Below are 27,506 nucleotides of genomic sequence, written 5' to 3'. Positions count from 1 at the left end.
TTAATTTCTCTTTTAAGGAAGTGTTTTAGTTGTTAGTGGTGGTGATAGATCCTGAAGGAGAATGAAGGTGCCTGAAATGCTTCAGAATGTTTCTTTTTCTTCATGTGTGGAAGAGGTAGTGGAAATCCTAGTAATGGCTTTACTTGAGAGTTGTCCTACACCTTGTCATATGTGATACTATAGATGGACTCTGTGTCCATCATATGTGTGGTGAGAAAAGGCTCAGAGTTTGGCCAGGCTCTTGTTCTGCCTTCTTGCAAAATTCCTGAGTGACTTTGAAGAAGTCATTTGGACTCGTCCAGAGTCCAGCCCCTCTCTGGGAGCTCTTGGTCACAAAAATTAGTGTAGTGTTACTTGCCTGCCTCACAGGAATCTTGTGACTGGAGTATTTAGATACCCCAAGTGGCAGAATTAATGGAGAAGAGTTCTGAGACTCTGCCTGCATTTTAATAAAGGATTGGCCAAATTTTGAAATTAAGTGGAGGAGGCAGAAGACAGCACTGTACCTTGTAATCATGATGGCTGAAAATTATGAATTATCATAGAATCCCAGAGTGTTTTGGGTTTGAGTTGGAAGGGACCTTAAAGCTCGTCCTGTCCCACCCCTGCCATGGGCAGGGACACCTCCCACTATCCCAGGTTGCTCCGTGTCCCATCCAACCTGGCCTTGGACACTTCCAGGGATTGGTCAGTCTGGTGTCTAGGGCAGGCCCATGTCTCAGTTTTATTGATGACTTTTTAAATGACTGTTTCTTCATATGGATTAACACTGTTTCAGTGTGTTCGTGAGATTTACTGTAACTAAAGCACACAAGTCCTGCTTTGAGAGCTGTTACAGTGCTTATATATCCAAAGTTTAATCTTTGACTCCCAAATCCAAGAGCTCCTCCTTGCTCTTGGCACAGGTTTGGGCTTTGGGCCCTGGTTCAGCACTCAGCTGCCACTACAGTTTTTCTCTCTGTTTGTTAGTCCTGCTGATCCCTCATTCTGCCCTTGAATCCAGACTCAGAGTTTGAATTCCTGCCTTGTTGCTGTAGAATTGCAACAATAGCAGGAAACCCAGATTTTGGAAGTCGGGAAGGTTAGGGTTAGACAGATAAGGTGTCAGTGTGAATCAGTGTGTGCCTTGAGTAGAATTCAGAAATATCTGGCTGCCAGCCCTGTGCTTAGTCAGAGGTCAGTCCCTTTTGTAAGACTTGGATTATGACAATAATTGCCATTTATATTATATTTTTGCCTTGTAAGATCAATCTCAAGTTCTCTCTCTCTTTCCCAGAGACGTAAAGCAGCGTAAGTTACTCACTCAAGTGGCAAAACGACTGGGTTTGCTCACTGCCAGCATCCATTAAAATTATTTTATCAGCAGAGAATTTCAGGGAATAAGTGGAAGAACAGCTTGTGTAAAGCAGTGAGTCAGGGTTTGGGGCTCTTTAACCAGCTGAGAAACTTGAAGCCTCCTGAAGAAACGATGTGTTGATATTCTGCTCTCAGCTTGCCTCCTCTAATTTGTGTAGCGGTGAGTATTTGATTACGCCGGATTTATTTTCAGAAGTTTTCAGGCTGCTCTTATTAATTGTCCCCATTTTGATCGAAGGCGTGTGGCAGAGCTCTGCATTCCGGAGCCGCTGTTTTGCATCCCTAAACAGAGCTGGTGACGCTGGGGCTCCGTGGCTCAGCTCGGAGCCTGATTTCCCTCCTTGCTGCAGCGCGAGGCTCTCGTTTCCCCGGGATGAGAGCAGTCATTACAAGAATTACATTTTGTTTGTGAATCAGGATGAATGGGAGTAGAGGCCTTTTTTTTTTTGAAAATCAGAACCCAGAGATGCAACTGCAGGAGATAATTATGCAAACGTATGGATGAGGATGACTCTGTGTTCGTTGACATGATGAGCACTTCAGGCCTGAGGTTTTTTCTTTTTTTCTCTCTCTCTCTCTTGAAAACTGGTACAACTCCTCTGAAAATACTGGAGTTGCAACTGATGAGCATAAGTGATGAGTCAGATCCTTAATCCTCTGTTACGCCTCAGAATTCACAGCATCAGCTGCTGGTTTTGAAGGCAGCTTTGCTTAATATGGTGCAAAGTTTTAGGTGGTTCTGAAATATTTATATTGCTGTGAATCATTGAGTCACACAATGGTTTGTGTTGCAAGGAACTGTAAAGATCATCACATTCCATTGGCAGGGATGCCATTCACTGTCCCAGGTTGCTCCAAGCTCTGTCCAGCCTGGCCTTGGACACTTCCAGGGATCCAGGGGAAGCTGCAGCTTCTCTGAGAAACCTGTGCCAGGGCCTCACCACCCTCCAGATTGAAGGAGATTCATTTGTTCAGTAAGAACAGAAAAAGCCAAAGCTTGAATTTCAGAAGACTGGATACTGTTATGCCCCAAATGCCTGAATTCTCTTCCAGCAGTGCCTTAGAGCTGCCCTGGAAGGGTCACAGTCTTTGCCTCTGGGCTCGATCCTTGTGTGTCCCTTCCAACTCAGAACATTCTGGGATTTTTTTGGTGATACATGTCAGTGCTGTCTGTGGAACAGCTATAGCTCAATGAAAGCCCTTCCTTTAAGCATCTTGTAAGAACCAGCTGCATCCTTTGGGATAGGGCAAAGGGTTGGTGGGGCCCTGATCAACCTCATCTCTCAGTGCCATCCCTGCCCATGGCAGATGAGCTTTAAGGTCCCCTCTAACCAACACCAGCCTGGAATTCTGTGTAGAAAAGGAACGACTGAACGAAGCAATGCTTGGTCCTTGGATCTCATAAATATGTGTGGAGAGAGAAACAAGCTTGCATAACCTAAAGCAGGGTTAAAAAATTCAGAGTGGGCAGCTGGAAGTGGAGTTTCTTTGTAGTCACTGGTTCTCGTAGGAAGCATTTGGGAGCAGTACTTCATGTGTATTTGGTGGTTGAATGGCAGACTGGGTGATACGCAAATTACATTGCTTTGGAAATAGCCATGCCATCCTTAAGGCCCATTTTTAATATCAGGAGGACATCCGCCTCCAGAGCTGTTCAGGCTGCAGTTCTCACCAACAGTGGATGCACAGACACACAGGAAAAATCTGGCAGGTTAAGGAGTTCAACTTTCAACTGTGATGGTAGTTAAAACTCTGGTTTAATTAATGAGTTGTACAAGTGATTTTTTTAGCTGTGTACTTCAGAAGAACCTATTTCAGCTGGAAAGCCACAATTTATGTTGTGACTTTGCTCTTCCATTTAAATGCTGAGATGGCATTGAGTGACACCAAGGAGGTGCCTGTGATATTGTGAAAAGTGCTGGTGCTGTAATAAATGAGGTGACAAATCCTGGTTGTCCCTGTGAGCAGGACAGTGCAGTGCAGGGGTGTCCTACCCTGTGCTGTGTGTCAGAGAAGGGTAAATGTTGGCATCTCTCCCCATCCTGCTCTCCTCAGTTGATGGGACTTGATCAGAATCATTCTTAAACCAATTACCAGACTTAGGATCCTGTTCTGAACACTTTGGCTCTTGCCCACATCCATATTATGCAGATTATATCAAATATAGGTCTTACAGCAGAAAGCACAACTGGTTTTGTAAGTCTTGAGCTTTGCTTATTAGATAAAGCTGTGAATTTTAATGGAAATTGGAGAAGGATCTCTGCAGAAGAGCATCTCCTCAGTGATGCTAGAGTGCTTCCTACTCATCTACAGTGAGTAGAGGAGTGGAAAAAATGATTTCTTGTGATCATTAAAGAGTCCAGAGCCATTTTCTCAAGTGTTAGAGGTGTTAAGGCTGCTGTCTGGCCTTATTCCCAAACGGGTAATTGAATTGCTTTGAACTTCTGCGAGTTCAATTGGACATGGACTTAGCTCGTAGCTGTTTTATGGGATTATTCTGCTGTGCTCCATCACCTAGAAAGTTAAGTGTTGGGTAAATGATTCTTGTATCAGCGTGGGCTTGGGCTGTGAGAGTAGGTGAGAAACCCTTGATGTGTTTTTCCTTACTTTTCTCTATGCAGTGCAGGAAAATAAGGGAAGAGAGCACTCTGGCCACGTATCCCCACTGGAGATCAGAAGAGTCAAACTGGGGACTCTGCACCCACATCCAAAGGGTGAAATTCATTAAAAAAAAAAGAGTTTAAATAAATCTTGATGGAATGAGAAGGACAGGCAATGCTGGTGAGAGCAGCCCCTGAACAGCCTCCACGCCACAAAGTCCCCTTAGAAAGGGAGGAGTGCTGCTGCATTGGGCTGGTTGGGACCTGCTGGATATTTTATAGCTGCGGGTTTGGGCTGGAAAATAAATTAGAAGTTTTTTATTTACCTCCTTAGAGTTCTCCCTTCAGTCTGATATTCAGGTACCTCAGGTTGCTTTCAGATGAGCCGTGAAAGATGAGCATGAAGTTTTAATGCTTTAGAATGGTACAATTGGACCACCTTTCTGGGGATGATTGCCAACTTAGTGTAAGGAATGTAAATAAGTTTGATATTTTAGGCTACTTACATTTTTTTCTGCCAGAACCTAAAGAAACTTTGTCTTAAAGGGCAAGATTCAGTTGTTAAAAAATCAGTCACTTTTACTTTTGAGCTTAATTAGAAATCTGCAAAATTTCAAAGAGAAAAATACACAACTGTTCTTCCTTGGTTATCTCTCTTTTTTGGGTGCCTCCACAAGGAAATTCGACAGCCCATTGTCAGTGGTGAAAGTATTGATAGCAGACAAAGCATGGGATGTAGAGGATATTTTGCTACACAGGCAGCAAAGTTTGCCTACAGGAAAGTCAGTCCACAGTCCTGTTCTCAGGAAAAGTATTTTCCATCTTGATTTTCTCCTATACCCCCAATCATTCTGCTTGTCTCTGTCTTATTTTATTCCTTGCTACTTTTGCAGTTGATTGTATTTCACAAGGAAAAAGAGGGGGAAATAAATTGAATTACAGGTAGCCAGAGGAGTGCAGGAGGATAAGAGGCTCTTACTGCAGTGTGGGGGGGATGAAGTGGTGGAGAATATTCACTCGTTAATGAGGTGAATGAAATTAGGTGATTCTGAAATGGTTGATTTAATTAACTGCTTTGTAAATTGATATTTAAACAGAATAAGTTTATTAAAATATTTTAAAAAGGGAAAATAACCAAAGCCCTGCTCAAGTAACAGTTCGAAATAACGCTTGCTGTAGTTATTCATTAAAAAGTTGTGGATAGTTGGCAATGTTGGAACATGTTCAATAAGACCACATTTTGCAATATTTGTTTTGGGGTTTTAATGGAAAATTCCAAGTTCCTGCAGCTGTTTTCAATCATAGAAGTCCCTCAGGAGCATTATTTCTAGATCTCATGGCTGTGTAGAAAAGCACGTGAAGATGGGAACAGGAGTTCCAGATCAAGAAGACCAATGAGATGTGTCAGTGCAATATCTGCTGAGTGTACAAATATAAACAAGGCACTTTGGGCATCTCTGTATGACATCAGTGAGACCAGCGGGGAGATACTCTAATTTCGGTGTTCTTACCTCTTAAAAATTACCCAGAAGTTGCCTTAAAAGTTTTGGAGGGCTGGAAAAATTCTTTGCATGGACAGACAAGCAGATAATTGATTTTAGTTTGGTTTGATTTTTTTTTTTTTTGTTTTAAGTTGTCCACACTTTTCCAGTGGTTGTGTTAAACACAGTATCATGGAGTTAATTTGACATTAGGTTTGCTACTCTTTCATTAGTTTCTGCCAGGCTTTGAAGTCCACTGATGAACAGGACTCCAGAATATAAGCTGGAAATCATTGAATATTTTATTCCTGGGGCAGAGGGTGGCCTTGCCCAGCAGCCTTTTCATCCCTGTGAACTGAAATTCCTGCACAAGCTCAGCTGTGTCAAAGAGGGACAAATTGAAGCCAGAGCTCTTTCGTATGGCCACAAGCGACGGGAGGTCAACCCCTGCCCATCTGAGAGCTCTGCACTTCGTTAACTGGAATTCACTAAAGGACACTTAGGATTCACCAAATCATTGTGTGTAATTCACTAAATGAGATTAATTTGGCCTGGGCACCCAGATCCAGGAGCTGAGCCCTGGCACTTTAGACAAATTAGGAATGATACCCAAATTTTAGAGAGAATCGCTGGCCATGGCCACCAGCTGCTGTAGGAACAGGCCCTGGAACAGGTTGCCCAGAGAAGCTGTGGCTGCTCCATCCCTGGAAGTGTCCCAAGGCCAGGCTGGACAGGCTGGGATAGTGGAAGGTGTCTGTGCCCATGGCAGGGGGTGGAATGAAATGATTTTACAGCCCCTTTCAATTGCCATTCTGTAATTCCATGATTCTGTGTTGCTTGACATTCTTGAAGCCATCTGGAAAGTCTTGCTTTTGTCAGATGGGAGCTTCTTAGTTCACAGGGCTACAAGGACAAAAGTTCTAGGTTTTTGTGTCTGTGATAAATGGACGATTAAATAATTTAAAGTATGCTTTAGTATTAAATGTTGAAGAGTCTGTAAAGTAGGAATTTCGAGTGGAGGTAATTCTGGTTGGAGGCTCTGGCTCATTAAATTCTCCAGTTCAAACAAAGAACTTGAGCACATGAAACTTGGTATTGACAGATAAATGATCTGGGAAATGGTGACATTAGAAACACTGGTAAGAAATGCCCAAACCAGGTGTTGCCCTGAGGAAGGGTGAGCTGGCATCTCCAGTGAAAACCACCTCAAGGCCCAATGTTTAAAGAGATTTTCTGTTTGAAAACGCTGCTGCTCGGAGCTGGCTGTGATGAGTCAGTAAGTCCGTGTGACACTTCTCCCAAAGCTGGGAGAGGAGGATGGAGCAGCCCTTCCTCCCCCAGAGGCCAAATCTAGAACACAGCGTCTGCTTCCAAATGCTCCCCGTCAAGCTCTGAAGGTCTCAGGCTGGGATGCCACTTCCCAAATTGTGGTTGTTACAATTCCAGTCAGTTGCAGGTCGACTGCTGCATTGCCTGCCGTGCCCTCCTCTGGTTCAACAGTCTGGGTGCTTGTCTTGGAAAATTTTAAATGGCCTGGACGTTTCCAGTAATCAGTTTTCTGGAGGACAGCACATTCCCGTTGGGCTGAAGCACTGATGTGGATGCAGAACGTCTGTCTTCTCACACAGGCATTTTCTTGGATGGGAGTCATCCCCTTGCACTGTCCTCCTGCTTCCTTCTCCCACAAAACAATGTAAGGAGCTCAGTAGTTGCTGGATGAGGGCAAAGGTGAAATTTTCTTCTCATTTCTGTATTTCCCAGGCTGCAAGTGCCATTTTTGTGGATTTGTGCATCCTGGTTTTGTCTTTACAGCTCTACTTCAGCTCTACTCCAACAAGCTAGTTCTCAGTGTTGTTCTTCAGCCCGAACTATGGATCTCGAGTCATTCCATGACTCCTGTTGGGAGCTTCTCTGTGCCAGGGCAGAAATGGACATGAGGAGTCATCCTCAAAATTTGTGGGGAGGAATAGGCAACCCTGTCCCTGGAAAGTCTCTCAGCCTGACAGCTATCGTCCCTCTCCTGGCTCTCACAGGGTCCTTGGAATTCTTCCTTGACTTTCCCTCAGCTGTGATTTGCTTTGGCTCGCAGGGATTGTACATCAGCTCTGTCACGTCTCCTGGAGTTTGAGTGATCTCTTCACCCTGCTCTCCTGCAGGATGGTAATAAACCCTTGACTCACGAGAAGATTCCTGAGAAGGATGGAAAATGCCGTATTCTGCTTGCCAAGTTCTGCCTGGCCTCCATCTGCCATCCCTTCTTCTCAAGATCTAGAGTTCTGAAGGAGGAGATCTTGTTGTTTGTGTGACATTTGGATCTGTAGCCAGGAGAATTAGGAAAGAAGCGCAATTAAGGGAGCATACTATGATTTTTTTCAGTTCTGGGCTTTGCAGCAAATAATATTCATTGTTGTGGCACCTTGGGAAGTTTAAGAGTTAAAAATTATTTTGTTGAGCCACCAGGATGGTCGAGTTACCTGAGAAGCCAGTCTTTGGAGAGGAAAAAGCTGAAGACTTATTTCTTTAAATGAAAGCTCAGGAGTAATTGGATGTGCTGCACTTTCCTTGTCAGGGCAGGCAATCTGTGACAACATTCCAGGTTCAAAAGTTCCTAACTTCAGAAATCCAACTTCAGTCAAATCAACCTGGGTCCTACAGGCCACTAGAATTTCCACTGGATGTGTTTTTATCTTTTTTTTTTTTCAAGGTAGCAACAAAAGTTAGGGCAACTCAAACTCTTTGTAGTTAAGATTTGAAAGAGTTGACATTCATAAATGGTATGTCATAACTGGTGAAAACTTGTCCAGAAAAACTCAGATCTGTGGCCACCACAGAAATCTGAGATTCCTGTCTGGTGGGTACTTAACACTGGGCAAAATTTTGTCTGGGATCAAGTTGCAACCTTAATTACTGAGCAACCACAGTCTCTGTAGCAGTGGTTTATCAAAAACAAAAGGGCACAAACTGCAGGGTTGGTGCAGGTGTGGGGAACGTCAGGAGAGGTCTGAAATGCTGTTGGAGCGCTGCAAGGAAAGTGAACCCTGTAGTGAGATTGGCATTCATGGCAGGTATCTGGCTGAGGTTGTTTGGAGGTGGATTTTGGAGCTGCCGTGTGTATGTGTGTGCCTTAAAGTTTTGCACCAGAATTTATAAAGTACTTTCCATGTGCCACGTAGAACTATTGAACTGAAGTATTTTGTATTTTACCTCATTTCCAGCCTGCTGGAAACCATGTCTCACTACACAGACGAGCCAAGATTCACCATAGAGCAGATCGACCTCCTGCAGCGCCTGAGACGCACGGGAATGACCAGGCATGAGATCCTGCACGCCCTGGAAACCTTGGACCGCCTGGACCAAGAGCATAGCGACAAATTCGGGAGAAGGTCTGGCTACGGAGGCGGCTCCTACGGCAACAGCACCAACAACGTCCCAGCGTCTTCCTCGACGGCCACGGCTTCCACGCAGACCCAGCACTCCGGGATGTCCCCGTCCCCGAGCAACAGTTACGACACCTCCCCACAGCCTTGCACTACGAATCAGAATGGGAGGGAGAGTAACGAGAGGTTGTCTGCCTTCAACGGGAAGATGTCGCCCACCCGCTACCCCCTGGCCAACAGCCTGGCCCAGAGGTCCTACAGCTTCGAGGCTTCCGAGGAGGACTTGGACATCGATGACAAAGTGGAGGAGCTGATGAGGTGAGTGAAGGTCTCTGTAAAAAGTATGGAGGTGAGAAGTGCCTCAGCAGGAATGGATGCGTTGGAAAGTTGCTCAAATAGGGATTGTAGGGTGGTAAAACGCTGGCACAGGTTGTCCAGGGAGGTGGTGGGTGTCCCATCCCAGGAAACATTCAAGGTCAGGTGGGACAGAGCTCTGAGCAGCCTGATCTAGTTGAAGATACCCTTGCATATTACAGTAGATTTGGGCTAAATGACCTGAAATGTCTCTTCCAACCCACACGTTCCATGAGGATTTGATGATGATCAGGAGAGCAGGAGCTGCTTCAGGCAGTTGTTCCTGCCAGTGCTCCAAGGGTCACCATCCCAGAACCTCTCACCTGCCTTGTGGAGGCAGCCCCTGGCCCTGTGTGAGTGTCCCACAGTCTGACTGTTGAAATAATTTTTCCAGTGCTGTACCAAAAAATTGGGATTGATGTTGGAGCACTCGTTTTCCACCTTACTTTTATTCAGGATTCTGATTAAATATCAATTCACATGACTTCTACTCCACTATTTCACACCAATTGTAGTTCCTTCCATATAGAGGGAGAGTAGGGAATCCAACTTGGATTGCTTTCCAATGGGATCTGGAGGGGATACATGTTGTTTGTTTATAGTTTGTGGCAGGGATTTGCAGAGTGATGGAGGAAAATACAAATAATAAAGAAGAAGCAGAAGTTTTCTCTGAGAGTTGTTGGGGTGTTTTTTTTTTTTTTCCAGGGCTGACCTTCCTTTACTTTTAGCAGCTTTCTTTTCAGCATTATGGCAAAGATGAAAGGAGGGGATTATATTCCTGAGGATGAAAGTCAGTCAGTGGGCTTTGAGAGCACAAAGAAATAAGAGGAAAGGCCAAATGTCTCAAAACAATTTTGGTCATAATGTTGGAATTTATTCTTTTTTCCCCCCAAAACTGAAGTACCATTCCTGAAGTACCTGTGGGAGGACTGGAGTCCACAAGCTCCAGAATGGAAATGTGTTGGAAGCAGTTTGGAGATTTCAGGGAAAGATGTGGCTTTTGGGGGAGAGGATTAGAGATGAGCAGTAAGAAAAGCCGATCAACCTCATTTGCTGTCGGCTGCAGGATGATGGAATTGTGCAGGAAGGGGGTGGGTACAGCAGAGTGCCAAGTTCCCATGGCTGAGGTTTGGGTTCCTGTGCAGTGAGTCTCAGGTAATGCTTTTAGTGCTTACTTAAACTGAAATTGCTTGTGTTTGCAGGCATGTGGATGATGAGTGTTGGGTACAGAAATAAAAATGAACCCACAGCACAACATTCATTTTGCATTTACGTTTGCAAGCTTGAGTCTGCCTTCAATGCAGCTGGGGCAGGAGGGGAGAAGGGGAAGGGAAGGGAAATGTCTCATAAGGCCTAATAAAGGTTGGGTTTAATTGCCTGCCCTTCTCAGGAAGGGAGAGAGGAAGAGGAGGGGCAAGGCATGTGCTTATTGCAATTGAAATCTGCTGCATATCACAGTACATGTGCAGCCTTCAATTTATTTGCTTTTTAGCAGTTTTAGCCCCTTCTGAACTACCTGTGCAGACCTTGGAAAAATGATACAAAAAGCTCAGTGCATTCAGTGCAAGCTCGGGACTAAGTAGGGGACTAAGGTGTGAGGACAGAGGCTGCAAAATTTTGGATCTTTTCCTTGGGATGCTGGAGGAGGTTGGTATATGCATATTCATTTGGGCAACTAACCATGCAGCCCCTGCTATCCTTTATTTTTTATTTTTCTGCCTCATTTTTATGAGTGAGGTTTTTATGCTGGTATGAGAGATTTATTCATCCCTATGTAATGAAACTTTGTACATTCCATATGGCAGTGCTGCACCTAATATGAATTATATGGAACATGAGTCATCCATTCTCCTGCTATGGTACTTTGATCAAACGTGACACTTGTTAAAAGAAGCGTCCAGCACTGAGGCACTTGGGCTGTTTTAATGCCAGCCTTCCCCACTCCTTGTCCCCTAAATAAAGGAAATGAAGGCATTTTGCATCTTGCAGGTGCACTTTGGTTCGTCCCTCTTTTTGTGTGTCCTGTTGTTGTTTTGTTTTGGTAGGAGGGACAGCAGTGTGATAAAGGAGGAAATCAAAGCCTTCCTCGCCAACCGGAGAATTTCCCAAGCAGTTGTTGCACAGGTAACAGGTAAGAGCTCGGGGAGTCCTTTCCTCATTTTGGGAATCTCTGTGTCTGAACTGCCTGTCTGAGCATGATGCAGATGTTGGAATATCACTTGGCTTTCTGCATTGCAGTGCAGATCTGTCAGCTTAGTCATGATAATGTATGCCTTTGATTTAAGACCCATTGTCCTGCACATCATGGAACTTCCCCAGTGAATCACTTTTTTTTTTTTTTTTTTTTTACTTTTTTTTTTCCTGTGGCTTGTGCTGGCAGATTTTATTTTACAGCATTATAATAAAGCCTGAAGTTCTTATCTTAAAATGAAAACGGTTTTCCTTAATTCTTAAATTGTTGTTGAGGAGTGCGGCAAATAGATGCAGATCTGCATCTCTGGGTATGGAGAGAGAGAGAGATAATGTGTATTTATATATTAAAAAGTATATGAATAGTCAGGAGACACAGATATAGCTGGTACCACTGCAGCCAGGAGCTGGAGGATGAGAGTTGGAAGTTTTATCCATCCTTTGAGTCAAAATGAATGAAAATCTGAAGAGAGGTTGAGGGATGACCAGACCAGCTCAGGTTTTTCCTGGAAGGAGCAGCAGTTCTGGGTGCCCTCAGCCTTCTCTGTCACATCCAGACAGGTGAACTCACTGCAGTGGTGCCACTTCTTCCCTGGGTGTGTTCCCAGAGCTTTACAGAGAGGGTAACAAAGTCCTTTTGCTCCTCTATGGGGTGAGGTGTTGTTATTTCTCCCTTCCAGGCACACAGGCCGTGCCTGGAACAGCCTCAGAATCATTTTGGTTGGAAAAGCCCTCTAAGACCATTGAGTCTGATCACTCTCCCAGCACTGCCAAGGCCACCACTGATCTGTGTCCCCAGGTGCCACGTCCACGTGGCTTTTAAATCCCTTCAGGATTAGGGACTCCATCCCTGCTCTGGGCAGCTGTGCCAGGGCTGGACAGCCCTTTCCAGGCAGGAGTTGTTCCCAATATCCAACCTGAACCTGCCCTGGCACAGCTTGAGGCTGTTCCTTCTCATCCTGTCCCTTGTTTTCTGTCAGGGAGTTGTGCAGAACCAGAAGGTCCCCCCTGAACCTCCTTTTCTCCAGGCTGAGCCCCTTTCCCAGCTCCCTCAGCCCCTCCTGGTGCTCCAGCCTCTTCCCCAGCTCCAGTCCCTGTCCTGGATTCTCTCCAGCCCTTCCTTTAGGATGAAGACTTGGTGATAAAATTCAGAAGGCTCAATCCCATGTTACACCTCTAAGATTTGTTAACTTTTTAACCCAAGCTTGGATAAAGATCTTGAAATAGATAGTTTTTAAGGTTCCTAGATGTCTGGGAATGCCAAAGCAGTAGGAGGAAAGTTGTTCTTTTATGATATTTCTAGGATTTGAAATGTCATAGGAATCCACCTGTCTGGGAGCTGTGGGTTTGCAGACATGGCAGCTGTTGAGGTGGGCAAGCACAAACTGGTGCTTGAGCCACAGAGCCAGGAATTCTTTCCATGTCTCCAACTCTTCTGTGTTCCTGGGTGAAATGACTTGTCCTTCCCTGGTCTCGGTTTCATCTGGAAAACCATGAGATTAACAATTTGTGTAAATGTAAGGGATATTATTGGCCTTTTCAGATGTTAGCACTAATACTTCAAAAATTAATGTATAAATTGAGCTGCTTCAATTGTACCTGAACTCTTAAATTTTGGTAGTTAGTGGGTCACTCTCCTGCTTTTGTTCATTCCTTGTCTGATTATAGTCCTGGAAGAGCCCATCTCTGAATTAACCTCTGTACAGCACCCAGCAAGTCAGGCTGGCTTCCCCTGCAAGAGAAGGAGTGCAAAGACAGGAAAACTGCACCAAAGGAGTCTTTCCAAAAGAAGCCAATGTTTGAGGTTTTTTTTGGTCAGTGGGACTGCCAGTTGTGGGGTCGTTGAATCAGAATCACCACACAGATCCAAGTCTGTGTCACTGAAAGGAATGGATCTAATTATAATTACCTGATTAATTATAATTATAATTAACCCTTGGTGCATATGTTTGATACCCTTCAAGAAGCTGTAGGTAAAGCAAGACCAATCTCTTCCTACCTGAACCTTTCCCTCCTTCCATCCTGAACCTGTTCTCTTGGATTTCAGTGGGCACTAAGTTGGCATTTAGCTTTTGGGAGCTCTCATTGTTTCCTCCTGTGAGTAAATGACACCAACCATCCACTTGAGACGTGGCTAACTGGATTTCACACCCTTCCCACTCAACCCTCCTGTGCAGCACAAGGGGGATCCACAGTGTGCTCACAGAGGGACCAGAGAAATCCTGCAGGGCATCAGTGGGACAGAATGAGGGCTGAGCTGAAGGCACTGTGTTATTATCTTGTTTTTTCAGCCAAATCCATGGGAAACCAGTACATTTTTGCATCTCAGTCATCCTCCCTGTGCTTGGTGGGAGCTGATTCATTTTAAATCAATCCCCAGCCTTGTGTAAGCAGATGTGTAGCACTTACATGCCACTCCTAAGTGCATAGTAATGGCTTATCTGAGGGAAATGGTAAATCTCAAAGAGATGTTTGGAAGGGCCAGATTAAAGAGTGTGCTCAGCTCTAGCAGGGAGAAACATCAGCTTCCTCTCAAAAGCAGGGAGTGGTGAGGGGTGATTGAAATAGCTCAGGACAGAGATCCGGAGCACAGCATCCCAGGGCTCTCCCTTCCAGAGCTGTCTCAGCCTGACGAATGCTGGATGACTTGGAGTATTCTTCAGATGCCTCCAACATCCCTTTCAGCTGGGGAAGAGACTCCCAAGGAATGTCTGGAAACCACTTCTGGTTCAGTAAAAAACCAGTTTGCATAGGCAGAGGCTTTGCAGAGTGTATGATCCCAAATGGCATCACTCAGGATTTACAGCCTTTGTCTTACAGATAAAGATTTTTTGTAAAAAGTTACTTGTACAAGAGGAAAGCAGAAAAATTGGCTTTTAGTCTTCATCCCTTATGCCCTGGGAAGAGGCAAGAAAGAAATGAAAAATTTATGACTGTTTCTGTCCAGGAGAGTGGCTTGGCTTGGCTACCTCTGCTGGCAACTTTTCCTTACAACCTCTACCAATTCTCTGTTTCCCCTGTCCTTATGACCTTATTTATCCCATTCTGTAACTTGCCATGTTCTGTCCTTGGTGCAGAAACCTCTATTGCAACTGTGACCCCTCGAAACCTCCTTTTGCCTAATTTTGATAATTCTTCAAACCACACCTTCACTAAGAAACACATTTCTCCTTTTTCCCATCTTAATTTTAACCTTGCAAAGCACTTAGAGGATCCATAGTCCTACAGAGCAGTTCTGCATCAGTAAACAGCTTTTCCTCTTGTTTTTCCTGCTGTAACACAAGGCAAGTGATGGAGAGGGAGGATGCAGGAGAGAGGAACACAGAGGTGAGGGTTAGTCAGCTTTGCAGCTGACTTTGCAAAGAAAAATGTTGAGGCTCTCTTAATCCTTATAAAATTACCAGAAACTCTGAAAGTCATTTAGATAATGAATCTGACAGGAAAAATTAAACCTGGAAGACATTCTACAGGGCTGCCTGGTGTATGGAGAGGACAGGGCAGGTTGGAAAATAGTAACAGGGTATTAAAAAGTGACTTGAAAATAAAGGATGATTGATAAGAAGCAAAAACTTAGCATAACACTTACTAGTGCTGGTCCTAAAAACAGGAGCTGCTTTTTATAGAAACTTTTTTAATGGTGTCTGTAATAAGATAAACAAGAAGCACTTGGGTTGGGCTCTGTATAAATAATCTCCTACTGATAAGAAAAATTACAGTATAAACAGGAGCTAATAATAGTTCCTGCAGAATTTCCTATCCTGGTGTTTGGAGCTCCTTTTAACATCACTGCAGCCTGCTCGGGGCTGGGGGTTCAGCCCCACGTGGGGCAGGTGAGCTGCCAAATTTCTATCAAATACAATTTGAAGTCGTGTGTTGGAATTTGCTTCAATTGCCACAAGAATTGTACTTGGGCACCAGGTTATGGTCAGAGGGCAGAGGATGAAGAGAGAAATGTAAACGTCTCTCAGAGATGCTGTCTGAGCTTCCAAAGTTAGATGGAGGGTGAGGAAATATTTTCAGGAACTGATGTGTTTCTGTTCTACAGTAAAGGAGAGAGGGAGGAGAGCACAGGGATGAGCCCTCTGCAGATGGGCTAAAGTGGTTTGATGGATGATGCCTCTGCAAGGTTTGGAAATACTGCCTTTCCTGTTTTTTACACATAGGGAGTGAAGGAATAAAAAAACCACCTTTATTCTCCTGAAGTTACAGAGCAGAAATTTCAATTCATTTTTCTCAGTTCTTAAAAGCATAAAAAGCAAACCACCATTAAAAAAAAACCCAAACCCATCAACAGTAAAATGCAGAAGTCATTTTTTGGGTTGTTTTTAAATACACAGAGAGCTTTCCAGGGTGCAGTTCTGCTACCCTTCCCAATTATTTCACTTGTACAACCCAGCCCTGTCCTGCTGTCTCTGCCTTAATTGATAGGAGATCTCCAAAACTTGGCTTTAGATTATGCTAAACACAGTGCAGTGGAGGGCAGCCTTGGAGCACTGCTGGAACAAATAAAATCCCCACGGGTTTGGAACCCACACACAGGGATGCTGAGCAAATGCCAACACACAGGGAAACTTAACTAGTTCCACTGTGAAGAGAATTCAGAAAATTCCTGAGTTATTGATCATCTCAAATGGCATGAAACTGCATTTTGAGAAGCATTTTCCTTCCTGCTTTTTTTTTTTTTTAATACTCATGACAACACAGGGGTTTGTTTTTTTTATGATTTTGATCTTTGCAGGTTTTCTGTAAACAAGCTTTGCTAATCTCTTAAATTGATAGATGTCCTTTGCAAGCACTTGTTCTCTGAATCTGGGACTTTGCTTACAAAGTGAAGAATTAAAACACAGTCAGTTAACGTTCTTCTCCAGCTCTGACGTATTTCAGGTGCTTCTGAAAACCTCTCCTGAAAGAAACATTAAAGAAATGCAAAGCAGAGCCGCTGAACAAATCTATCAGTGAAGGTGAAAACCAGTTCCCAAAGACTTGATGAGTAGCAGAGTTGAGGGCTATGAGCAGGTTTGAGCTGCACATAGCAGTGGCTTTCTCTTGGTGATGTATTTTGCCATTTATTTTATGTATTTGGAGGGGAAACTCTCCCCTAATCAGTTGTGTAGGAGACAGCAGGGCTGGCCAGGGGAGTGAGCACAGACTGGTGTGTTTATCACTGGGAAGTGTGACCTGCTGTGGGAAGGAAGGAGTGAGTGTGACACAAGCAGTCAGCATCTGAATTGCAACAATCCTTTGTGGATACCACTTTCCTTCAGTATTTTCTGTGAGAAAACTGCTGGTGTCCATAACCAGATGTGTTCCTGGCCCTGCTGAAGCTGAGCCTGGAGTACCACAGTCCTCCTTGAGATCCCTACCTCACTTGGAGAGTGAATTTCTTCAGCATAGCTGGATTTTCACTACTCCAGAGAAGTTATTTCATCAATTGCTTCTGGCAGCAGGATGATTTCTTTTTTCCTGCCAGAGCAATTCCTTAAAGCTGAGTATGAATAGAGACAACGTGACAGGAGGGTCCTGGGGGTCATTGTCCTGTAAGTCAACTGTGTGAAACCCACTTGAGATGCAAGAAACTGTGACATTGCAACTTGGGGGATTTGTTTCTTTACAAGGAAAGGAGTTAAGAATGGGTTTGGATCACACAGCACTGCCATCTGGGAAATCCTGTGTGAGTTCTTCTGAAAGACTTTGCCTGTGACCTTGGGTTGGTCAAGCTGTTAGGATATGGTTTTGGGGCTTGTAAACCTCGTTGAGGTACAGATAAATTTTATGCCTTAAAAACATTTTACAGAAGCAGCTTTATGAGCTGTGAGGTCAGAGGCTCAGCTGCTGTGGCTAAACGACAGCCACAAAAGGACCCCAGCTCAGATCCAGCTCTGTTTGGGAGAACTTTGATGCAGTTCAGGACATTGGGACAGTGCATAATTTGTGGAAAGCAGCTTTTTACAATGAAGATGGCACAGGTTGGTCAGGAAGTTGGTGTCTGCCCCATCCCTGGAAACATTCAAGGTCAGGTTGGACAGGGCTCTGAACAACGTGATCCAGGTGAAGATGTCCCAGCTCATTGCAGGGGGTGTTGGACTAGATGACCTTTAAAGGTCTTTCCAACTCAAATTTTAATGTGATTCCATGAAAGTGGACATGGCAAGACCCAGCTTGAGTTTTTTGGCTCCTGCTGCTGTGCTTTAACCTCGAGCACATTGTCTGGAGTGGTGACATCTGTGCCACATGTGACAGTGTCAGGCAGCCTCTTGAGCAGGGTTCAGGTTTTCCACTTATGGCAGACATTTAATCTCTATTTATAATTTTTATCTACCAGTGCTTAGTGTTTGTATCTTAGGTTGTTATCCAAACACTCAACACACACATATTCACTGCAATAAGTGTAAGTGGACCGTAGTAAACAAGTAAATGACTGGAGCTGTTACCCAGTGTTTAATTAATGGGAGCAGGGCAGCCAAAAGCAGTGAGACACAAACCTTTGTGTCCCACAGCCCAGGACAAGAAATGGCTTTTATAAATCATAATAGGTCAAGAGCTGCAAATTTTCAGAACTTGGACTTTCCACTGGTGATCAGGCATGCAGATGGCAGGATTTCAACTAGGCTGGAGCCTTGTTTTGGGCCAGAGAGTGTTATCAACTTACACTGCCTTCTTCTGGTATTAACTTGTGTGCTTCCACAGTTACTTGATGTAAACTTGGCAGGGTCTGAGGATTGTGTTTGGTCGAATAATTCCACTTCCCCAGTAGTATAAACTCAGTTTTAGATCCCACTGTGGGCCCTGGGGGTAGGCAGCTCTTGGCTACCCCAGCTGTTCCTGAACTCTGTCAGTTGAGGGCAAGGCAATCTCTGGGAGTGGGTTCTGGGAAAATCAGGGTCTTTGTTGTGGGCACAGCTCTGCTGAACAGCAGTGAGCTGCTGTATCTGAAACAAAACACACCCATCCCTTTCCCCCAGGACAATTAAAACTTCACAGCCTCCAGAATTCTGTTTGAGGAAGAACAATTAAGAGTACAAACACAGTGATTTTAAAAATCTGGTTGCTGTAAACCCACCTGAATATGGTACCTGAGAGTAAGGTTGAGACATTCTGGAGTTAACTACGTTCAATGCACCAAAAACCCGCATAATAAACTCCCACTTTAGAAGTGGTAAAACTGCAAGGGGCTGTTTTTCATGAGTTAAATATGATTATGAGAGCTTATAAAACCTTGATGCATCTCTAGAGGGGGAGGTAGTTTGGGTTCTGTGTGCAAACCAGCCTCTGCCTGCCCGGGTGATATCACCAAGCAGGTGGTGGCACAGGTGGTGTTGGCAGTATATTGGTACTTGGAGCACCTCCTAAAACTTCACTTCTCAGGAGAGTTTGGATGTTGTTAACTTGTTCTGATGGCTGAAGGACCTTGTGGAAAGCACAAGGAGTTCTGAAGTAGGGCTTCAGTTACTCAGCAAACTGCATTGTTTACCTTTTCAGGTGAACCTATTGCTGACCTCTTCATGCACTTCTAAACCTCCTGTTTTATTTAGTTTCTCTGCTGATCATTTTTTTGCCCTTCCTGCCCTTCATTCCCTATCACGCTTTGGAAATAACTGTATTAACTTCTACGAATTTTTTTCCCCCTTCTTACTGTTTTCATAGAATTCCTGCTTAAAAACTGCAGTGTTTTGTCCCTGATCATGCCTGGGTACCTCGAGCTTGGCTCCTGCTTTGCTGACAGACAGCTGCTCTTTCTGGGTTGTTTTCTGGCCGTTGTTACAGCTGCTGACAGTTGGTTTGCTCCATATCTGGGCTGATGTGATCTATATCACATAAACTGTTTTCTGTGTTTATCTCCATTCTTATTCAAGCATTGAATGATAAGGATTTCCTAACAATCATTATTTATATATAATAGTGGGGAAGGGACTTGTTCCCATTTCACAGATGAAGTTTAGGAATCGGGGAAGGTGTGGACAATTCATGTCTATGATAGCTTTGGCTTCCCAGTTTTTAGCCTCTTTGCTTTGGGGCTGATTATGCAGATTTCAGGGTGTTCCTTGAGTAAGGTTGAACATAACCCCAGGGAGAAATTTGGGCAGTTTTGGACAGAGCAGGGAAGCTTCAATTCTGCTTTCTCTGGGATTGAAGCTTCACAAGTTCCTGGGCTTTGTAAGACACCACCTATTATCAGTAGATAAACCACTTAAAAATGTTTGGTAAAGAAGAAATTTTCTCTATCTCTCTTTTTTTGTTGAACTTTTCTCTTCCTCTCTTTTTTTGTTCTGTTCTGGTTTTTCACAGGTATCAGTCAGAGCCGGATCTCCCATTGGCTGTTGCAGCAGGGGTCGGACCTGAGTGAACAGAAGAAAAGGGCATTTTACAGATGGTACCAGCTTGAGAAGACAAATCCTGGTAAACAAATGCAGTCTAAACATCTCCTGCTGTTTATTTACAGAATGGAAGCCTTTTGTTTATTAGCACTGACAATTCACTTCTTGGTCTGGGGAACTCCAGAGGTTCTCCCTTTGACCAGGTTAATTTTTAGGAGGGTGGGAAGAAATTTTTGCTTTGCAACAAATAATGCAGAGCTGCCTCATCCAGAGCTGTCTGTCCAGAACTCTCTGTCCAGCTCCTCAGGCACAGACACCTGCCCTGCCCTCCCACCACTCACTAAATTTGGGAATCAGAAGCAGCCAGTGAAGTTGTAGTGAGTTAATGTGAAATATAAGCTAAGGCTCTTCAGAATGAACAAATAGAAACCATTCATAATGGCTGCATAATATAAAGTTTCGGTAAAAATCCCCACACATTTTGTCAGAGAGGATCTTCAGAGGGTTTTGGGTTGGATCTCAAGCTCGTGGATGGGATGTTGATAGTTACAGTGATAAGCTGGAGATGTGTCTTTCAAATCCCACCTGCTTCTCCAAATCTCAAAATAGATCTTGAATACAAAAAGAGAAGTAAAGCTCCTCATTATCTTTAACTAACCAGCAATCTTCAAAATCACAGTTGAATTAATTTCCTTGTATTGTTCTTCTCCATAGATTTTGTTTGACCACAGTTCTTATTTTTCCCTTTTAACAGTTTTATTGTAAAGATCAAAATATTTATGTTTAATTTCCTTTAAACATTGGCTTGATTAAATTAACTGTGTAATTGTTTTAAGGAATTTAAAACTCAAGCTCTCTAGTGTGAGCTTGGCTTCAATATCCAGAATTCTATTAAGAAAAATTCCAGGGGAATCAGAGTCTCAAAACTTAAGCTTTGTGTGTAAACTGAAAATCAAGAGGCTCCAGCTGACAGTTGGCCTGAGAATAATTCAGATTTAAGTTGGGTGGGTTCAGAGGGACAGCTAAGCCTGTTTTTTCTGTTAAGCATGTTGATGCTTCTTTTTCTTAAAATTTGTTTTAAAGAGTGAAAGTGCCAAGAAGCCTTGATTTTTGCACTGGCTGGAATTGTGATACTGAGGATCAGCAGAATTCTTGGGTACAACCATCCAGTACCAACTGCTTGGAAAGGCTCAGCTTTTACCCTACAAAGTAATACCCTGGCATTTCCCTTTGATGAAAGGTGTTGCCTCCAAAGTAGTGGAGAAAACTTGAGAGTTTTTTTTAAAGTGTAAAAACCACCAAAACCCTCTCCAGATGAAACCTGTTGTGTGGATTTTTCCCAGCCTTGCATCCTTTATTTGCAGTATCACATGAAGCTGTTTAAGAAATAATATTTTGTACTAATAACAGAACCCTTGTTCAAGTTAGCTCTAAAATCTTTACTTCTTCCTCTTTACCTTCTTTTTTCCCCATATCCATGAGTCTTGTTTGTCCTTTTGCTCTTGAGAGGTGTCTAAGGAAGAAGACTTTCCACACTGAAGGTTATGGCTGAAATTGAAATGAATCAACATTAACTCTGCTTTGCTTTAGACATGGAAAAACTCCTTGAAGAGTGGTTGTTTGAGTGTAACCTTTTTCCCAATAAGATATCTTAAACAGCATTTTCAAGGAGTGTAAAAGGGAAGTTGTTTCCTCTGCCTAAGCCAAGGGACTATTTGGATGCACTTAAATTCCTTTTAGAACCAGACAGCACTTGGTTTCTTTTTAGAGGCTGAGGTAGAGGGAGGAACCTTCAGTTTTCCTGTCGCTGTTGGGAAAAATCAACCTGAGGAGAATGGTGTTGTATTTATTTATTCATTGCAGGATAATCCACTGCTTTGAGTTATTGCCATCTATTATATTGCAGGTCAGCCCAGGTAGCCAAGAATAATTAGCATGGGTATGTACAAGTGTGTAAAGGGAGGTACCAACCTTGTCCAGAGAATCCTGGATGTAAATAACTGTTACAAAACCAATCTGGAGCTGAAGTTTTGGCTACTACTTAGAGTATCCTGTGATTAGTAGACAGAGTAACAGGTCTTGTGTCCTCCTTAGAGCCAGAAAATGAGGAAATCAGTGGAGCTTCCTGCCCATTCCCAAAAAAACTGATGCCATCACCACTCTCTGTAGGGTCTGAAAGATTGTCCTCTTTGAAAGAAACTTGAGAGATGAAATGACTGCCACATGTTTTTTTCTAGTTGCTAGCTTACTGAGAGGTGGCATGTGGCTTTCTGTTCTCATACATCCCATCTTTTCCAGTTCCAGCTGCTGGGAGGGAAATCTCAGTCCTTTGAGAGAAAGTCAGGTCTGTGTGCAGAGGGGACCCGCAGGTTTGAGTTATCAGAGGGCAAGGTGAGGTTTTTGGTAACTATTGGTTCCCCAATTTCTAGGATTCCTTATCTTGAAAAACTGGATCTTCAGAATAAATCAATTTTTTGGACTGAATTTGTGTAGTAATGGAAAGAAAACCTAAAATTGAAACAGTTTTGAAGGACTAGGACAGCAGATGTAATCAATTCCTAAACTGTGAAGGGGGAATAGCTTGTGTGGAAAGGACTGGAGATCTCTTGGCAGACTTTCTCTTGGCTCTGCCAGTTTTTCTGTGCAACTCGTAGAGTTCACCTTTTATCTCCCTCTCCCATCTCCTGGATACAGGTGAGACCTTTCCCTGTGGGTGACACCCCTGCCTTGCCTTCAGCTCCTCACAGCAGGACCTGCTTTTTACCTTTACCTGTGCTTATATAAGCAAATTATGACTTACAAATATATCAAAAGAGATTTATTTCTCTTTTTTTTTTTTTTTTTTTAATGTGCTGTGTGATGCTTTAAATCATCCATAGGCAGTGCTGCCTCTGCCAACCAAAGGACTTGGTGCTGGAGAGCCTTAGGGCAGATTTAGGGCATTGCTGCTGTTCAGATGCTGATCCTGTATGGACACGACTCAGCAATTCCATCCCTTCCATTCTTTTCCAGCTGGCTTTGAGCTCTTGAATGTGCTGTTTGTTATTTGCCTTGGTTTCACTGCTGGTTTGCATGGGCAGTTTTTGCATTTCTCCTGTCCTTGGTGGTGGGTGTTCAGACAGCACCAGACTGGAATGTTGCAAGGGAGACTTGGAGTCTCATGGAAGAGGAGAAAAACACCCACTTGTCCCACTGTATGCAATAATCTTGCTCAGAAAAATGTCTTAATCAATGTTTTCTTGGTAGGAGTGATGTCAGAGTTAATGGCAATGCTGTGAGTTCCAATGTGCTTCTGATTGTAAATTTTTCTGGAAGGAGTTGCCCGTTAGGGTGAAAGGCAGTTTTTTTTTTTTTTTTGTTGGAGGGAAGAAGTAAATGCTAAATGCTGGTGTTTAAAAGGTCTTTATTCCAATTAATAGGGATACTTTTCATTTAGATGGAGCTTTTTTTTTCACACAGGCACCACTTGTCTGTCCTGTGTTTTGTGGAGGACTGAGAACATGTTGGCAACAGATAAATTTTATATATTTCAGAAGCTGATAGTGTCCTGCAATGTTCTCACTATTTTTTTCAGAGCCCATAGGTTTTAAATAAATATTTTTTTTTTTAGATTGGTAGTTGTTAGCCTGATTAATTTCCCTGGCACTGGGTGTTGGGCAATGTGGGAAGTTTGTTATGGAGTAACTTCAGCTTGTCTCTTGCCTCTGTGTAGTGCAAACTGAAGCTGGCACCTCGAAATGATGTGTTAAAGTTACAGATGGATACAGACTGCTTCCATTTAGGCTGGGTATTTATTTCTGCCACTCTTCTCTAATAGGAAGGCAGCTGTGGTCACCTTGGAGAGAACCTTCTTCCTTGAACAAAAGGAAAACAAAAGGGAGTTATTATCAGGATGTAGCATCTCTTTTGTTTTTTCAGAGTGGTTTCTTGTTCAGCTGTGAAAGAAAAGCCAACCCAAAATCAGGGGCTGGCTGTCCCACGAGGTTTGCACTGGGAAGGGATGGTTGGTGGGTGATTTGCTGTTCCACAGGGCTGCAGAGCAAACAGTCCCTGCTCTGCTCCTTCTCCTCCCTGCCCTGGGCTCTGTAGGGAACCTTGTGCTGCTGATTTCAATCCAGCGTGGCTCACTCTGACCAAGAGGTGTTTATTGTGTGATCTGGGGTCAGCCTGGCTAAAAATACAGTGAGGAATCTGTTCTTATCAGGGTAATGTACAGCAGGTACTTGCTGCAAATGAAAACTAGCCAGGAAATGGTTTCTTGGAGCTGGGAGACACCTGAGGCTTCCTGTGACCGTTCTGTGGCAGGGCCTGCCTGAGCCCAGGGATGGGGAGCAGCGAGTGCATGGGATGCTCTTAGAGCACCTCCCTTCAGGATGGTGTCTGGGATGTTCAGGCCTTGGCCAGGAGGAATTCTGAGCATCGAGAGAGCTGCATTCCAGTTGGAGAGCACCTCCCCTGCCTCCTCTCCCCTAAAGCTGCCAGCAGCATCCTCACAAAAAATTCACACAAAAAATTCACAGAGAAAAGCCAGTGCTGTAGGAAAAGGTGCTGAGCACTGGCAGGGAGTGAGAGCTGTCTCCTTTCATTTCTGTGTGTGAAAGGAGCTCTTCCCAGGCAGTTCACCTCTGCACCCCTCAGAGGTGTCTTGCTGTTTGATGCATACACTGAAAACCTTGTACTGCGTCTTCTCCACTCTGTCTGCTCAGGAGAGAAGTTTCACTTCTCCTTAAAAGCTGTTTGAGGGGTTTAAAAAAGGAATCTGAACTGGTGACTAGGATGTAACTTGCTAAGTTATAAAGAAGTGGAGCTGGGTGGTGAGAATGTGATGGAATGTTGGAACAGCAGAATAAATGGGAGCTCATTGAAGACAGGGGGATGAGGAAGAGCTCCATAGGTTCTTTATCAAATGTGCATGTCATAAATGATAAATTTGGGTTTGAAGTCATCTCATTATGCCCCCTGCCATGGGCAGGGACACCTTCCACTATCCCAGGTTGCTCCAAGCCCTGTCCAGCCTGGCCTTGGACACTTCCAGGGATCCAGGGGCAGCCACAGCTTCTCTGGGCAGCCTGTGCCAGAGCCTCCCCACCCTCACAGGGAACAGTTCCTTCCCAAATTCCCATCTAACCCTGTCCTCTGGCAGTGGGCAGCCATTCCCTGTGTCCTGTCCCTCCATCCCTTGTGCCAAGTCCCTCTCCAGCTCTCCTGGAGCCCCTTTAGGCGGGGCTCAGACCATCCCATGTTCCCTTTTTTCCACACGTTCATCCAAGCCCATTTTGGGCCTCTTTATGCATTCAGATCCTCCTCTCTTGCTGTGTGGGGGTACTTGCTTATAATTCTCAGCATATTCCTCTCTTATCTGCTGCTGATATTGATGTTACCCCATAGAAAAGAGAAATGGCTAAATTGATCTAGGAAGGCTACTAAAACAAAAAAAGTGTATTATATTCAGTATGTGAACATACCTGTAGCAGCAGCAGCAAATTTATGCTTTCAATGCAGATTTTTTTTCAACCATTGTCTGAAAAATCTCAGGCAAATTTAATGGAAGGATTCTGCATCTCTTGGCTTGATGTGAGGCATCGCTGATACTCCTGTACTCTCCCTGTGAAATCAAATCTTCAGGTGGGGAAAGTACATTGCTAACACAATGCAGGGAAAGCTAATTTCTTTTCCTGTTTTCCCCTGTCTCTTTTTAAATTTTTAATTTTAATTTTTTTTTAAGTTTTTGAAGTGTATTTAAAGCCCGGCAACTTGATAGCCACCCAGCCCCCTAAACTGTGCAAGTAGCAGAAAGACTAGATAAGGAGCTCTCCTTGAAATGGCCTCCCAGTAAATTGGCACTATAGGAAATATTTCATGTTTCAATGGAACCAAGTAATCTGTGTAGGCTCGTTAGCTGGGAATTAGGGAGAGGCACCGTGCCTTGTGTGTGCAAGGCAGAGATTGTGGGCTTCACTTCCTACTGACTCCTCCTGGGGAACATTTGTAAATTATTTTGGGCTCCAGTACCTAACACAGATGCAAGCCCCTGGCAGGAAGGGAAAGACTGTGTGTGCATTTCTGGAAAGGAACACGGCCAAGTGCCTAAACAGCTTATTTCTTGCTTTTTAGCTGTAGGAATTTGTTTATTGGTTAAACTCTTGGGTTCCCTTGACCCTTTCACTCCTCTGTGCATTAGAGGAGCAGCGTTGTTGCACTAAGACTGTGTGATTTGATGATTAAATCCCAGCCATTCTGAGTGAGCCTGAGCACCCACAGGGGTTTGCTGTCACAGCCCTGCTCTTGAGTGTGCCCAGCCCTGTGAGCAGGGCTGCTGCTTCTCCTGGATCTGCCCAGGCTGGCTCAGTGCAGGAATTCCACTGGAGCTCAGGATGCTTATGGGATATAGGTGGTGATTTATCTTTTCATACAACCTTTTTTTTATTTTTTTATTTTTTTTGCATAGAACAGCTCTGTCTTCCCTGCAGGGGAAGTCACTGAGCACAAAGCTGCCCTTCAGAACATATCCTGGTTTCTGTCCTCATGTCCTATCCCAGGTTCCCATCCTCGCCAAGGGATGTAGGACAGATCGATCTCCCAGAGTGTCTTGATTTATTTTGATTTATTAACTGAGAGGCTGTTGTGGAAAGGATCAGGGGTAAGTTTCAAAGGGGCCTTTCCTGAAGGCATCTTGCCAAATCCTGTCTCGTGCCTGATGCTTTCCAGCACAGACTCATGGAAGGGAGAAATACATCCATAGAAGGGGAGCAGGAGAGGAAGGTTGTGATGTTAGTTTGCTTGCAGTGACTTTTTCAGGCAGGCACCCTGGCACTCCTGAGCTCATGTTTGCCCAGGCCACACGGTGTGTTTCTATTGGTGGAGCTGCTTCAGGTATTTCCTCAGCTCTTCGGACACACTGAAATACCTTTGGTATAAATTTCCATTTTGCTTCCTGAGACTGCTGTATAATTAAATAGAAACTGCTGTTTCCTACTTTGTGACAGCTCAGGTGGCAGCACAACCTAAATGAATCCCAGCTGGGGCACAGCTCACCCTTTCTGTGTGATCCTTTTCCTTTTGATGAAGACAAGACAGATTTTCCTAAGTGCCCATCAGCTCCTTGGATTTCCTTCTGCCCTGGAGGATGAGAAATAGGAGTTCTAGCTGGCTTTGTGTATCTTTAGGGTGTCTTTGATAATACTTTACATTTTTTTTTCAGTTTGAATGGTTTCATCACCTGTCTTGTCTTTTTTTTTTCCCCACGAGCAGGAGTGAGAGGATGGGCCTGACTTTTAACCCTCTGGGAAACACAGTGTTTATTGTCCTTAGGGGCTACACTAAGCATGAGACCCGCTCCCATCCCAATAGAAGAGCCAGAATGGAGACAGACGCCTCCCCCAGTCACAGCTACCTCTGGGACCTTCAGACTACGGCGAGGCAGTCGGTTCACGTGGAGAAAGGAGTGCCTGGCTGTTATGGAGAGGTATGTGGTGGCTCTCTGAGGGGGTTTGGAGATGGGAGTTCTAAAGCCAAGCCAAGGGTCCTTTTCCCTGCTCTGGTGAACTCCAGCGTTGTTTTTGTGGATGTGTTGTAGCCTCGTGCTGTAAGAATTGGATGTGTGATGATGGAGTAGGAGGAGCTGTTTTGCCTCTTGTGTTGTTTAAAAAATTGTAAAACTGCTCTGGACAGGATCTCTTTATTTTTGTACATCATGTCCTTAGCCCAGTCTGAGTGTGTTGGTGTTCAGCTCTTTGCTTTTGTAGAAACTTTTCCACTTATCCTGATCCAGGCTCTCTTGGGAGGGTCTTGCAAGCTCTTTCCATTCTGCATTTCTCCTTTCCACTTTCCTGA

The 27,506-nt window shown here is 44.1% G+C and overlaps 1 protein-coding gene across 9 annotated transcripts in view; it reads left to right on the top strand.

Moving 5' to 3' along the window:
* The window catches only part of HMBOX1 (homeobox containing 1), a 104,850-nt gene that overhangs the window by 49,421 nt on the left and 27,923 nt on the right, over window positions 1-27,506 (top strand). For all 9 annotated transcript variants that reach the window (XM_053939049.1, XM_053939043.1, XM_053939045.1 and 6 more), the window contains 4 exons: window positions 8,653-9,132; window positions 11,214-11,299; window positions 19,645-19,755; window positions 26,985-27,138. In XM_053939049.1, coding sequence (XP_053795024.1) covers window positions 8,653-9,132; window positions 11,214-11,299; window positions 19,645-19,755; window positions 26,985-27,138 — 831 coding nt within the window. The remainder of the gene's footprint in view (window positions 1-8,652; window positions 9,133-11,213; window positions 11,300-19,644; window positions 19,756-26,984; window positions 27,139-27,506) is intronic.

The sequence above is a fragment of the Vidua chalybeata genome, chromosome 3, assembly GCF_026979565.1.
Source record: "Vidua chalybeata isolate OUT-0048 chromosome 3, bVidCha1 merged haplotype, whole genome shotgun sequence".
NCBI classification, from domain to species: domain Eukaryota; kingdom Metazoa; phylum Chordata; class Aves; order Passeriformes; family Viduidae; genus Vidua; species Vidua chalybeata.
Note: the sequence above shows the minus strand (reverse complement) of the source record. Positions and strands in the feature narration are given on the sequence as shown.